The 15,770-nt window shown below is 34.9% G+C and overlaps 1 protein-coding gene across 1 annotated transcript; it reads left to right on the top strand.

The window, feature by feature from the left end:
- Positions 1-1,101: 1,101 nt before the first annotated feature.
- LOC142548983 (putative galacturonosyltransferase 4) lies at positions 1,102-5,591 on the top strand. The gene is given in 11 exon segments (XM_075657678.1): positions 1,102-1,242; positions 1,555-1,697; positions 1,870-1,904; positions 2,008-2,049; positions 2,146-2,272; positions 2,365-2,609; positions 3,048-3,319; positions 3,621-3,978; positions 4,222-4,254; positions 4,256-4,798; positions 4,972-5,591. Coding segments are annotated over 10 exon segments (2,040 nt in total). The 5' UTR covers positions 1,102-1,242; positions 1,555-1,588; the 3' UTR covers positions 5,248-5,591.
- Positions 5,592-15,770: the final 10,179 nt, after the last annotated feature.

Raw genomic sequence — 15,770 nt, 5'->3', positions numbered from 1 at the left:
TTTTTCGAGAATAAAATTTTATGACTGATTGTGGCTTATTTATGGATTTTTTTTTTGTGCATTTACATCTCAAATTTAACCCTTATTTGGCATGCGGTGAATTATGTATTACACATTTTTGTTCATGGTGAATTATATATTATACATCTTTGTCCATGAATGAAGAAAGAAAAATCAAACCAATTCCTATTGTATGTATGTTTAGTTGTTATTATCAGGGAGGTAAACGAACCAAGTTGTTCGCGAGTTATTCAGAGTTCGGTACGATAAAAAGCTCGTTCGTGAAACTTATCGAGCCGATCGAGCTCGACAATTTTATCGAGCCGAGTTCGAGCTTAAGGATATTCGACTCATAAGCTCGCGAGCAAGTCGTAAGCTGACGAACCTGTTCGCGAGCTTGAGCTTGACTAGTTTGCTGGGTCTTAGTGTACAATAATAATTTGCATTGTCCAACATCGAAATTTGAGTGTAACATAAGCTATTGAAATGTTATAAAATAATACGTCTACCCCTAGTTGACATTTTTGGTTAAGAATGCTCGACGAGCGTGAAACGATATTGTTTAACGAGCTCGAAGACGGAGCCCACTTAACGAGATCTAACAATACTCGTTAAATATGATAAACGAGCTATTAAGGAGTCGAGCTCGAACTATTCGCGAAATTAATATTTTATAACGAGTCGAGCTCGAGCCTCATGATAAAAGCTCGAATTAAGCACAAGCCGAGCTCAAACCCATATATATTTTCAACAAGACGAGCTCGAGTCTGATACTAGTTCGGCTCGGCTTAAACACATCGTGCAAATTTATGTATTAAAGTTTGATGCTTTATGCTTAAAAAATGATATTTTATGAAATAGGAAGTAAAGAAAAATGAACAAAAAAAAATTAGGGAAAGTTGGTGAAAAATCCCCAATCAAAACATTTCTTTGGGTTCACTCTCTACTCACAAAATTGTGGTACTATGTCATACAAAATGTGGTGCACTTCATGTGGAAATGTGATATACTTCATGTGTAAATGTGGTACTAAAAAAATATCAAGGGACTGAACACAAAAAAAATCGACGGATGGGAGTGAAGGCCAATTTCTCGAAAAAATTATCATAGATTATATTATATGTTTACTAATATAAATGAAATCAACAGGTCTTTGATTAATGGTGAATTTTCGACAACGGGAGAAAGATGACAGATCACTGAGCAGCGTCCTACCCGACTCACATCCACTTCAAGAAATATGTGAGCTCTTTCTTTAGATTTCATCTCGTTAATACATCTGGTCTACTTGTTTTAACCGGAATTTTTCCGATTAGAAGCTTGTTTTTTTCCCCGATTCATGGGTTGTTTATGTTAGTTTCGACCCTGTAATTTGTGGGTTGTTTTCCTTCCTATGGATACACTCCATTTACGGACCCCATAATCAAGATTTACAACAAACTTTCTGGGTTTTGTGGTGTATAAATCCAGACCTTTATATATTTCTTCTTTCTGGGTTTCGTGCGATTCCCTTCGCTGTTGACAGATTTGGTTTTGAATCTTGAAATTTCTCAGTTGGAGGGTGAGGAGCGGGGAAAGAGCTTACAGGATGAAGACGAAGTTAAGAAAATCTGTGATTTTCTTTCTGTTAGTGACAGTTCTTGCCCCTATTGTTCTCTACACCGACACTCTCGGCGCCTATTTCACCGACTCTTCTTGTAATGTCCCCTTTTCTTCTTACTATTATTGCTTTGTTTACTTTCTTTCTTCTTTTTTTCTTTTTTATTTATTTATAATTTTGAAGAATGACTTACTTGTTAATTTTCTTGATATCTTTTATTTTGATTTGACATTTTGATTTATTGGAGTTTTCTTTTACTTGCTGTGCAGCTAGAAATGAATTTGTGGGAGATGCTTCAGCATTTGTAAAGTCTTTATTATCTACTCGTTTGTATTTCGGAAATTTTCCTTGATTTTTTTTGGTTCTTTTGTGGGGAAAATTCAATTTTTGGAATTTTCCATTTACAGCCATTTGCTGGTGATGTCAGGCCTTTAAATGTGCTACCTCAGGTATAGATTTCTTGATTTTTAGTTCTCCTATTTGGGTGCTAGTTTTTATGGAATTTTGTTGTTCTGTTTTTTCTGTAATGGCTATTTACATTATAGGAGTCCTCTACCACATTGAAAGAACCAGCAGGCATAGTTTATTCTGAAATTTCGTCCGGATCCGGCTCGAATATCTCAAACTCTGCATCTGGAGAGAGCTCCCGAATTACAAGACAGCTGGCAGGAGGTTTTTTTATTACTCAATTGTCCTTTTTTCTATTGATCCTTTTTCGTTGTATGCTTGGATTGTTAATTTATTTTCAAACTGAAATGATGTAGAAACAGCGGAGGACCAAACCAACAAATCTCTCACTTTGAGCAATATTGGAGGCAACCAGCAGTTTGATGAGAATCCAATAAGACAGGTGATTTATACAGCCAAAGAGGCAGAGATGGGTGAAGAAATTTCAAACGAAAGTGCATCGGTCGAGCACATTGGAAAGGGGGGAGCAAATACTGATATGAAGAAAGAAAATGATCGGCCTATTTTCCAGGGGACGTCAGACAGTGTCTCCAATATAAAGGTCAGATTATGATTTATGACTAAATAAATAATTTTATCATGGTTTTGATTTATAACATTTCCCTTCTATCTTGTTTGCATCTGAAATGTACATATTATCTCGTCTTAATCGTACAAGGATTTGTGTTTGAAATTTGATTCTTGTAGGAATTCATAGATTATCCAAAACATGGGTTTTGTTGCTTATTGTTACATTCTCACTTCCCATATACACCATTGTAAAACTCAGTTGAATATGAAAAATAGAAACCTTGAACATCTGTTGAAGCAGGTGAAATATGCATCTTAGATGCATGGGACATTGTTCCTGGACATGAAACCGTGAACAATGCAAGTTTTGTCTATTCTAGTTCATTGACCACTCGGTGTTAAGCGTACCTATGCAGTATCTGAAATCTTCAGACCCACCCATCACTTGATGTCTTCGTTCTTCTTCTAGGAACTTAAACGGGAGGAACAATCTTCCGAAGTATCTAGCAAAGATACTGGAAGAGTACAAATGAAGGCTAGAACAGAGAAACAGAATGGACAAACGGTTTTTCCAGATGCCCTTGTTCGTCAACTCAAGGACCAACTCATCCGTGCAAAGCTTTATCTTTCTCTCTCGGGAACTCGAAACAATCCCCAATTTATAAGGGAGCTCCGACTGCGTATGAAGGAAGTTCAACGAGCACTTGGTGATGCCACCAAGGATTCTGAGCTTCCCAGAAAGTTAGTTTGTTATTTTGGTGTGCATAAGATTTAATTGTTTGCAGGCTTTTTTAAAAAAACAAAAAATATATTTGGAATCAGATTTACATCAATAAGATTATGATATATCTTTGATATGATGTAATGGTGATTTAAATACCAGAATGATTTCCTGCTATTTTTATCGTGTATCTTATCAAATATCCCATATGATTTCAAATAATCAAATGTATTCTTCGATTTCAACATACTTCAGACATCAAATTCCTAGAGAAAATGGCATGTTGCTCCGTTTCTCATTTGTTGCTGATTTCACTTGTAGTGTCAACGAGAGATTGAGAGCAATGGAGCAAACATTACTCAAAGGGAAACAAATACAAGATGATTGTGCTGCCGTGATTAAGAAACTGCGTGCTATGCTTCATTTAGCTGACGAGCAGCTTCGAGTCCACAAGAAACAAGAGTTGTTTTTGACACACTTAACTGCCAAAACAATTCCTAAAGGGCTTCACTGTCTTCCCTTACGCCTCTCAACAGATTATTTCATGTTGAACTCTTCTGAACAACAATTCCCAAACGAGGAAAAATTAGCTGATCCCAAGTTATACCACTATGCCCTATTTTCGGACAACATATTGGCTGCTGCAGTTGTTGTGAACTCGACCATAACTCATGCCAAGGTAAAGAACGTTCTTATATATTTTGTGATCAGCTGGAAGGCTGAAGCATCTTAAATGGCATTCTTATTACCAAGTTTATTACTTTTGATTGGTTAGTTTTGACACTCTTACGCAATCTTATTGTATCTTGTTTGAAACCTCTATGATAGAAGCTAGAGTGGTTATGAAATGGACCAAAACTGATTTCACACTTTCGCTTATCTTTCCAATCTTGAAGTGAATTTCTTAGTTCTGTCTGGGCAGGATCCTTCGAAACATGTCTTTCATGTGGTCACCTGACAGGCTCAATTATGCTGCAATGAAAATGTGGTTTTTGGCCAACCTTCCAGGGAAAGCTACAATACTGGTTCAGAATGTAGAGGAATTCACGTGGTTAAATTCAAGTTACAGTCCAGTTCTTAGGCAGTTGGGTTCTCCATCTATGATTGATTATTACTTTAAGAATCGACGGGCCGAATCTGATTCAAACATGAAGTTTAGAAACCCTAAGTACCTATCAATTATGAACCATCTCCGCTTTTACCTACCAGAAATCTTTCCGAAGCTGGATAAGATTTTGTTCTTAGATGATGATATTGTGGTTCAAAAGGATCTCACCAGCCTCTGGTCCCTAGATCTAAGGGGGAAGGTCATTGGAGTGGTTGAAACATGTGGAGAAAGCTTTCATCGGTTTGACCGGTATCTCAACTTTTCAAATCCAATTATTTCAAAGAACTTTGATCCCCGTGCTTGTGGTTGGGCTTTTGGGATGAATATCTTCGATCTGAAGGAGTGGAAGAAACAAAATATCACAGAGGTGTACCACAAATGGCAGAACCTGGTAAGAAGCAAAATACAAATTTTTCTTAAGCCTGAATGGTTAATGCTTTGGTTTTAACTTTCTCCAAGATCTTGCAACATACTTTCTTCCTTTGAATATTAATCTTTTGTCAGTTAATAAGCTAAATATGTCGGTTTCTTATTATTGAAACACAAGTGCTTTTCATTGCTCAGAATCGTGACAGATTGCTGTGGAAACTTGGAACCCTACCACCTGGTTTGATAACATTTTGGAATCGCACTTTTCCTCTCAATAAATTTTGGCATGTCTTAGGTCTTGGCTATAATCCAAATGTCCCTCGAAAAGATATCGAGCGTGCGGCGGTCATACATTATAATGGCAACTTGAAACCATGGCTCGAGATAGGCGTACAAAAGTTCCGTAACTATTGGGAAAAGTATGTTGACTATGATCATTTGTATTTGCGAGAATGCAATATAGCTCCATAGATGCCATTCTTGAAATCTTAATCCGGCAGATACAAGTCCTGGATGGTAGTTTCCCATACATACAGATTGCAGATCTATTCAGTTCACCGTAGACACACTTTCCATATGAAGACCTTAGTTTTTTAACAAAATGTTCTTCTAGCATGGTATACTAGCTTGGAAATTGTTTAATGCAATTATTTTGTTCTTGATTTTTGGTGCAGAACTGCTGAAATGCACATGTACATGCAATATTTTTATCCCTTCCGTTTTTGTTCAATCCCGCCTTGTGACCATGTACTTACAATAATGATACGTTTTTTAGCGTAGATTTTGAGTCATTGATCTTTTTTAGTGTGTTTTCATTCTACTTGCCCGAAAACGATGTACTACCTAACTACCCTTTTATTTTCTGTATTGGAAGTACAAAACTGGATGAATGTTGGTCGCCAAACACCCATTGATTATTTATCTTATCTGCCACCCGACACTGCAAATAGGCCCGGACAGGTTTATTTATTTTTGTAGAAAAATGAGGTTGCTATCATTTATTATATAGAAAATGTGGTTTTGTTTTCTTGCAAAGTAGTGTCGATAATGGGATTGATGTAATTGTCATAGGTGGTACATAAGGGAGCCAATACAAGGTCCGCCTTTGAGGTGGATCCATTTACTGCAACTATGCAAACCTTAATGTTACTGCAATGTTGGTTACAATAGTTTTTTGATAATTTACAGAAACTGCATCTTTCTATTTTTCATCTAGTTTGACAAGTGATTGTATAGTTTACTGAGAAATTTGGGGGCTTCTCGTATCTAAAAAGTCGAGTGTTTTCGGCTTTCGATTGGATTTATAGGCAAAAGGCTATAACCGATACACAATAATTTGTAGGTATCAAATTCATAATCTTGACCATGATATCGATTGTAGAGTACGTACAACACGAACCTAATTTTTTTGTGATGATTTATTTCTGTGAGTTTTACATATGTATCTGTCTTCTATTCGAAAAAATCGGGGTAGAGTAGGTGTCCGCTTCCCGAGTTGCGAGGCTTCATCTCCTCGTGGGTGTTGCCCGAGGTACGATGATCGAGCTCCTGAGGATGGATTCTGACAATGACTCCTGCACACAGGACAATTACTGCCCAAGATAATATGTAATAGATGTGTCAAAACAACTGAACAATTCAATGGGGACAGAGAAGACAAGAACTGCTGCTGCAACAGGAAAACACTTTGCCAAAGCTTTTAACACTGATAACAGAACAACTAGAAACGATTGCAAGAAAAGGATGGCGTCCAATGCGCTTCTCCAATGGAGCTGAAATAGCGCAGCTCCATTCTTCTCTGCACCACATTTGGCACGGAGCTTCCCTCTACGCCAAAAGTAGCTCATTTGGCGCAGAGTTGTTTTCTCTATTTTTTTTTTAATTTTTTTGTTTTTTTAATTATAAATATTTATATTAAGAATTATAAATATTTTTTATATAATAATATGATATTATTATATTAATTTAATAATTAGATATATTTATTATATAATTTTAATAATCAAATATAAAATCATAAAAATTAAAATATTTAATTATATAAATTTGCAAAGTATTTTACAATAATTTTATAATTAAACGTCTAACACACAAATTTATTGAATAATATTTAAACATTCAAGTACACAGTTAAAATAAAAATACGAATTCGAATTCAGATAATTTAAATGCAAATATAATAAAAGATAAACAAACTAAATCATCAATAATTTGAAAAATCGAATCTAGACCAGATCCTCCAAAATCACCAAAATATTTTCCAAATGCGTTGCCCTCATGTTGATGATGTTCTGCATCTATTTTTTTGCATAATTCTTGCTCGTTCATTTTGAACAATTTGACGCATTTCTGAATCGCCAATTGTGCTTAGATCCATGTACAAAACTTTATTCTCCTCCTGAATTTTAGCCAATTCTATTTGTTGTTGTCGAATTTCTAGTTTTTTTTGCTCATTTTGCAATGCTAACAGCTTAATATCATAATTTTGTTGCATATCGGTAGATCTCATTTGCAATACATTGATAAGCTCACGATGTCCTTCCTTCATCGTAGAAATTAATTCCAAAACATTTTCTTCTCTTTTTTTCTTTAATTTGGATTTTTTCACTCCAAGAGGTCGTTGAGATGGAGTTCCACCTGCATTTTCATCACTGCTTAAATTAATTGAAAATGAATTCACTACAGGGGAACCTGATATTGGAGATTCTGGTTCTTAAGTATCCGATTGTGATGAATCCAAATTTGTGACATGTTGTTTGGATACTGGTATCGGTGCACTGTCGTTGGTCGAAAACTTCTCCATATCTTTCATTATAGGCAAAACATGATCAAACTTGAATCCTTTAGTGAAATTTTTATATTGCATCATTAAATCCTTTGCCATGTTCAACTGCACAGAAATATGTTACTCGTATAAAAAATAAACTTAGAGTATTCATGTAAATATAATAATAAATACTTACAATATCTTCTTCAGATGCGCCACTCGGCTTCAGCTTTTCAATTATATTAACACATCCACATAACTTTCTGACAGCGCAGATGATAACTTGCATGCGACATTGCAATGATCTGATATTGCGTACTTGCATGTTATTCGATTTGCCAGCATTGAAAGCTTCTTCAATCCGACTCCAAAATCATTCTTTGGATTGGTTTATACCGATGATAGGATTTTGCGAAACGTCAAGATAAACACGACACAAGAGTTTGTCTTCTTCAATAGCGTAATTAGTTGATCGAAAAGTGAAGTCCATTGAAATTATTTGAGCAATGAGATTTACTTTTTGTAGATTGTAATGTTTATGATTTAATTAACCAACAAGAAATTTATTTATAGTGGGAATGTGACCTACCAGTCAAAAACGCATCTACCAGTCCAAACCCATCTACCAGTCAAAACATATCTACCAGTCAAAACTCATCTACCAGTCCAAACCCATCTACCAGTCAGAATTCATCTACCAGTCCAAACTCAGCTACCAGTCAAAAACGTATCTACCAATCAAAACTCAGCTACCGGTCCAAACTCAGCTAAATTCATCTGCCAGTCAAAAACGTATCTACCAATCAAAAATCAACTACCGGTCCAAACCCATCTACCAGTCAAAACATATCTACCAGTCCAAATTCATCTACCAGTCCAAATTCATCTATCAGTCCAAACTCATCTACCAGTCAAAAATGTATCTACCAATCAAAACTCGGCTACCGGTCCAAAGCCATCTATCAGTCAAAACATATCTACCATTCCAAAATCATCTACCAGTCAAAATTCATCTACCAGTCAAAACTCATGTACCAGAAAAAAAGTATCTACCAATCATAACTCACCTATCGGTCCAAACTCAGCTATCAGTCCAAACCCATCTACCAGTCAAAACATATCTACCAATCAAAACTCAGCTACCGGTCCAAACTCGGCTACCGGTCCAAACTCGGCTACCGGTCCAGACTCATCTACCAATCCACAATGCATCTACAAAACATCTATATAATGTAACTATAGTTTCATACTTTCATACAGATTTTACCTTCATTCTAAATTAAAAATGAATCCGTATTCTCTATTTGATGCAAACTCATCTAGCTCATCTTCATTGTCAGATAATGAAGATGATATTCAATTTGTTGAAAACTTTGAAAATAGAAGAAGAGCAATACTGTCAACTATAGCTCGAGAACAAGATTTGGTTGCTGTCTACATCATCCAACAAGAACAAGAAGTCACACACGAAGGGTCAATTCCAGGTCACATAGTCATCCGACGCGAACGTGAAATTGCTGATCAAAAGTTGTTTAACGACTATTTTGCTGAGAATTCAGTCTATAATGAAGCAATGTTCCAACGAAGATTTTGAATGTCTCGAAATCTTTTCCTACGGATAGTAGATGTCGTAAAGAATCACGATGTTTATTTCATACAAAGAAGTGATAGTTTGGGACGGCTCGGGCTATCGACTAATCAAAAAACAACTGCTTCATTGAGAATGCTAGCATATGGTTTACCTGCGGATGCTACTGATGAATACATTCAAATAGTAGAATCTACAACAATTCAGTGTATGCAACGCTTTTGTCGAGCTATAGTGGAAGTTTTTGCGGAGCAGTACTTGAGATCACCTACTGCCAATGATGTTGCCAGACTTCTCTATATTGGCAAACAACGAGGTTTTCCTGGAATGTTGGGAAGTCTCAACTGTATGCATTGGAGGTGGAAAAATTGTCCCACGGCTTGGGCATGACAATATGTAGGTCGTAGTGGTTCTCCAACAATCATTTTAGAAGCGGTAGCTGATTACGATATTTGGATATGGCATGCATATTTTGGTATGCCTGGAACCAATAATGATATAAATGTTTTAGAGTCTTCCAGTCTATTTTCCAATCTTGCACAAGGAATTGCTCCTCCAGCTACTATTGGATCAAAAGAATATGACACAGGATATTATTTAGCTGATAGTATTTATCCGAAATGGTCAATTATTGTGCAAACTATCCATGATCCGCGTGGTCCGAAGAAGCAGTATTTTGCGATGAAACAAGAGTCATGCAGGAAAGATGTGGAGCGTGCATTTGGCGTTCTTCAATCACAATTTGCGATTGTGGCATCTCCAGCACGTGGTTGGAAGAAAAATCATTTGAATGATATAATGAAAGCATGTATTATAATGCGCAATATGATAATCGACGATGAACGTGATCTTAGTGCACCGATTGAATATGCTAGGAAAGCACTGATTCCAATGGTAGAAATGGCTGTCAATGAGCATATCAAATTTCGAAAATTTCTCGCTCGATATAAAAAAATAAAAGACAAAGACGCTCATTATGTATTACGAAATACTTTAATTGATCATTTATGGGATGAATATGGTCGTTCAAATATTTGAAGTTGTATTAGTAATATGTTATTTAATTTAATGTCATGTATTAATTTTATTTCACCAATTGAAATTATTTCTATTTCAATTCGTATAATATAGATTTCAATAATATATTTAAAATAATTAAATTAATCATTTTTGTAATATTATCACATTTATTACAAATATAATATTAAATATATTCAATATAAAATGTAATTATAATTATATCACTAAATTTAAAAAATATATATATTTAATAACTTATAAAAAATGAAATAAATAAAATAAAAAAGAATATTCCGAGAATATTCTTTTTTAGAGTAAGATTTGAAGTAGATGGGTTGGATATGAATATTGTATTTGGTGCAGAAACTGCACTATTTTAGAGTAGAGTTGCTTTAAAATAGAGTTTTGGGTTGGAGATGGCCTTACAAAATTTCTTCGCACCCCTCCAGCGTGTCTGTCACTAGCTAGCTCTGCTTTCAGTTGGGAAAAGAATGACACAAATGTCAGAGATTTTTCTCAAAAATCGTGTTTATACGTATATATGAACATGATAAATAATATGCGGAAGTAGATCGAATATTACCTCCGGCCATCGAGAATTTGTAAGTTTTTCTGATTTCCTCCCGGTTGAAGGCTTCTAAGCACTCCACCCTCTCGATAGATGGTGTATCTTGTTTTTATGAGATGTGTGCTTAGGGACCTCAATCGCTGCTATTTATAGGCATTTCTCATACCATCGATGAGTGTATCGGGAGCCGAGAGTCAAAAGAAGAATCGTGTACGCATCTCAATTTTCTAAAGTTGAGCATGTTTGTCAAAAGTTGTAGGCAATGGCCGTCGCCATTTCCTACATGTTTATCCTTCTTTCAATATGTGTCATATTTCTTACATTCTCTCACTTGACACATATATCTCATTTACCATAGAAGAAAAGAAAACACATGAATCATGGCAATATGTCATCTTAAAACGATTATTATCTTCCATGTATTACAATGTATTATATCTCTCAAATAACTTAATGAATAAATCATATGTTTATTCGAGGATCCAACTTTATTGATATTTCTCGAATTAAAGAATGTGTGCACAATATATATGAGAAAATATCGCATCATTGTTTCATTAAATTTGTTCTTACAACAAAATTACATGAAGGAACCAAGTCTCATTCTTTCTGTATGATACTTAAATTTCAATGGCGGCATGCCTTTAGTCAAAGAATCTGCAATCATCAATTCAGTGCTAATGTGCTCGATAAGTAACTTCTTATCTTTAACATGTTCTCGTATGGCTAAATACTTAATGTCGATGTGCTTGTTTCGACTACCACTTTTCTTATTTTTAGTCATAAAAACAGCAGCTGAATTGTCACAATATATTCTTAATGACATAGATATAGAATCCACGATTCTAAGCCTCGAAATGAAACTTTTCAACCATACACCATGTGAGGTTGCCTCAAAACAAGATACGAACTCAGCTTCCATAGAGGAAGTAGCAGTCAATGTCTGTTTTGCACTTCTCCTAGATACAGCTCCACCAGCTAGCATAAAAATATATCCTGGAGTGGATTTTCGTGAATCAATGCAGCCAGCGTAGTCTGAATCAGAGTAGCCAATTACTTCCAAATTCTCTGTTCGCCTGAACATAAGCATATAATCTTTGGTCTCTTGAAGGTACTTCATTACTTTCTTTGCAGCTTTCCAATGGTCTAAACCTGGATTACTCTGATATCTTCCCAACATCCCAACAACAAATGCAATGTCAGGTCTAGTGCAAACCTGAGCATACATTAAGCTTCAGCATAAGGAATGTTTTTCATTTGTTCCCGCTCTAGATCATTCTTTGGGCATTGGCTCAAATTGATTTTATCGTCTTTCACCACGGGAGCTATACTTGGTGAACAATCTTTCATCCGATATCTCTCTAAAACTTTGTTGATATAGGTTTCTTGAGACAGACCTATAATACCTCGAATTCTGTCTCTATGTATTTTAATTGCCAACGACATAAGATGCATCACTCATATCCTTCATATCAAAGTTTTTAGAGAGAAATTGTTTTACCTCATATAACAAACCCTTATCATTTGTTGCAAGTAATATATCATCCACATATAGAATAAGGAAACAAATCTTGCTCCCACTGACCTTCTGGTATATACATTGATCCATGGGGTTCTCAACGAATCCGAATGAAGAGATAACATCATGAAATGTTAAATATCATTGACGGAAAGCTTGTTTCAATCAATATATAGATTTCTTAAGCTTACAAACCAATTGCTCACCATTACTCGAGAAGAATCTTTCAGGTTGTTTCATTTAAACCTCTTCCTCTAGTTCTCCGTTGAGAAAAACTATTTTCACATCCATTTGTTGCAAATCTAAGTCAAAATGTGCAACCAATACTAGAATGATACGAAGAGAATCTTTTTTAGATACGGGAGAAAAATTCTCCTTATAATCGATTCCTTCCTGCTGAGTGAATCCTTTAGCAACGAGTCTTGCTTTATACCTTTCAATGTTGCCTAATAAGTCTTTCTTTGTTTTAAAGACCCATTTACATCCAATGACTTTTACACCATCAGGCAACTGAACAAGATCCCAGACTCCATTAACTGCCATATAATTCATCTATTCTTTCATAGCATTAAACCATAGTTTTGACTCATTACAATTCATGGCTTGTGAAAACGTTTCAGGATCATATTCAGCTCCGATGTTAAAGTCCGATTCTTGTAAATACACAACATAATCACTAGATATTGCTGATTTTCTTATTCTAGTAGATCTCCTAAGGTTGTTTGATTGATCAACAATTTCTTGTTGTTCTTCATTAACAACTTGATCTACTGGATTTTCATCAGCGATTTGTAGAACTTCAGTAATTGGTTTTCTAACACCCATTTGGTCTTGAGGGGTATGAATAACATCAAATATGTATTTCTTGATTCCAAAATTATATTGTTGTGAAATGGACAATAGAATCTGTACCCTTTGGATTTTTCGGCATACCCAATGAAATATCCACTTATGGTTCTTAGATCCTGTTTCTTTTCATATGGGTTGTAAAATCTTATTTCAGAAGGACAACCCCAAACCCGTATATGTTGCAAACTCGGTTTCCAACCTTTTAATAACTCAAATGGCATCTTTGGGACAGCCTTAGTTGGAACTCGATTTAATATATACACTGCTATCTTAAGAGCTTCAGTCCACAAAAATTTAGGAAGTTTTGAGCTACTTAACATGCTCATCACCATGTCCAATAATGTTCGGTTTCTTCTCTCAGCTACTGCCATTTTGGTCCCGAGAATCAGGCATAGTATATTGGGCAACAATCTCATGTTCTTGGAGAAACTTCGCAAACAGACCAGGTGCCTGTCCATTCTCAGTGTATCTACCATAATATTCTCCACATCTATCAGTTCTCACGATCTTAATATGTTTTCCACATTGCTTCTCCACTTCAGGCTTAAAAACTTTAAAGGCTTCAAGTGCTTCCTTTTTATTATGAAGCATGTGGATATACATGTATCGTGAATAATCATCAATGAAGGAGATGAAGTATTTCGGACTTTACATGTCCATATCTGGACAACAAATATCTAAATGTATGATTTCTAATATTTTTGTACTCTTCTTGGCACTTTTTTTTAGACTTATTGGTCTGCTTACCCTTAATGCAGTCCACACAAGTCTCAAAATCAGTAAAATCTAAAGTACTAAGTAATCTATCATTTACTAATATTTTAATTCTCTCTATGGAGATGTGTCCTAATCTCCTGTGCCTCAATATAGAAGAATCTTCATTTATAACACATATTTTAATACCTCCTTGAACATGCATAGTGGTGTTATTATTTTGTAAAAAAATAGATAAAAGACCATCAACCATTGTACTATTTCCAATAAGATTTGATTTATAAAACAAATTTATTGATTTATCCAAAAACTGAAAAACTGAAAAGAATAACCAAGGGTACAAGTTTTGAAACTGAAATTAAATTCCTAAAAAAACTAGGAACATAAAATGTCTTTTCAATTTTAAAATATAACCATTATTCAACACTAGGCAGCAATAGCCTCCACATGCAAAGACATCTTGTTTCCTGAATAGATGCTCTGCTCATTTTCTATTAGCTTCCTTAGGTTTTGCATACCCTGCAAGGTATTTGTAACATGGATTGTAGAACCAGAATCAATCCATCATGTATTATAAATCATATCAACCATATTAGATTTATAACAAACAAATGAAGTAGGAATACCTTTCTTTTCAAGCCAGTCCTTAAATTTATTGCAATCCTTCTTCATGTGTCCCATCTTTTTACAGAAGAAACACTTGGATTCTTTCTTAATGTCAGGTTGGGGTGGAATTATTCCTTTCCATTTTCCCTTGACTTTGGCTTGCTTCTTATACTTTCCTTGTCTAGTCATAAATACATTATCACTCATTTCCATTAACAACCTTCTTTCCTCTTGAACACACATGGTCATTAATTCATTGATTGACCATTTATCCTTATGTGTGTTGTAGGAAATTTTGAAGGGTCCATATTGTTGTGGAAGAGTGCATAAAATGTAGTGAACAAGAAAAGTTTCACACGTTTCCACTTCTAGTGTCTTTAGCCGAGCCGTTATGTCCCGCATTTACATTATGTGCTCGCGCACACCTCTAACACTGGTGAGCCTTAATGAAGAGAATTTCATAATTAAGGTACTTGCAAGTGCCTTATCTGAAGACTGAAAATGTTCATCAATAGCCTTCAATAATTCTTTGACATTATTATGCTGATCGACAGAACGATGCATACCAGCAGAGATTTTGGTTTTTATGAACATTACAAAGAGTTGAGTAGATCGCTCCCATTTTTCATAAAGATCAACATCATCCGGAATGTTGTTTTCAGTAATAGCAGATGGTTCGTCTTTCCGTATAGCATAATCAATATCCATCCACCCCAATTGAAGAAGAATTCTTTCTTTCCATATTTTATAATTATCGTCCCTTTAGTTCGGGAATGTCACATTTCATATCAGAAAAACTCGCAGGTTGCATAACTGCACAAAATATCACTTGCTTAAAATTTTGAGACAATATCATGTTTTACCAATGTAATTCATATTTTAAAAATCTAGTGACATAAAATTTGCATGTAGGCTAAAATTTTAATTCAATAAGATTTTTCTGTAACTTTTTAAAACTATCAAAATGTATTTTTCTTAACTCTGTGAGTAAATTAAGAAAAATATAATTTGATATTTTAACCTAATTAGTTATACAAATATAATAAAAATCCCTGTGGGATAAAATTTATTATGTTTATATTATTAATTACAATTGATGTCCATTATGTGATCCAAATCCACTTAATGTATAATTTTTCATAATTAAGGATGTTGTGGCTATTCCTCAATTATTTAAAATTATACGGTTCATCGGAAAAAATTTTGGCTTTACTTTGATACTTTATATAATAATTATTTAGTAACATAATCAACATTTTCCAAGAGTGCTCCCAGGAAAGATAGGTAGTGCTAAGGCCTTTTAAATACCTAACTCCTAGTCAGAGCAACATTCTTCAAGGAGACCAGTGGCTAGTCAAGGCAG

This window comes from Primulina tabacum, chromosome 6 (genome assembly GCF_025594145.1).
Source record: "Primulina tabacum isolate GXHZ01 chromosome 6, ASM2559414v2, whole genome shotgun sequence".
In the NCBI taxonomy this organism is placed as follows: Eukaryota; Viridiplantae; Streptophyta; class Magnoliopsida; order Lamiales; family Gesneriaceae; genus Primulina; species Primulina tabacum.
Note: the sequence above shows the minus strand (reverse complement) of the source record. Positions and strands in the feature narration are given on the sequence as shown.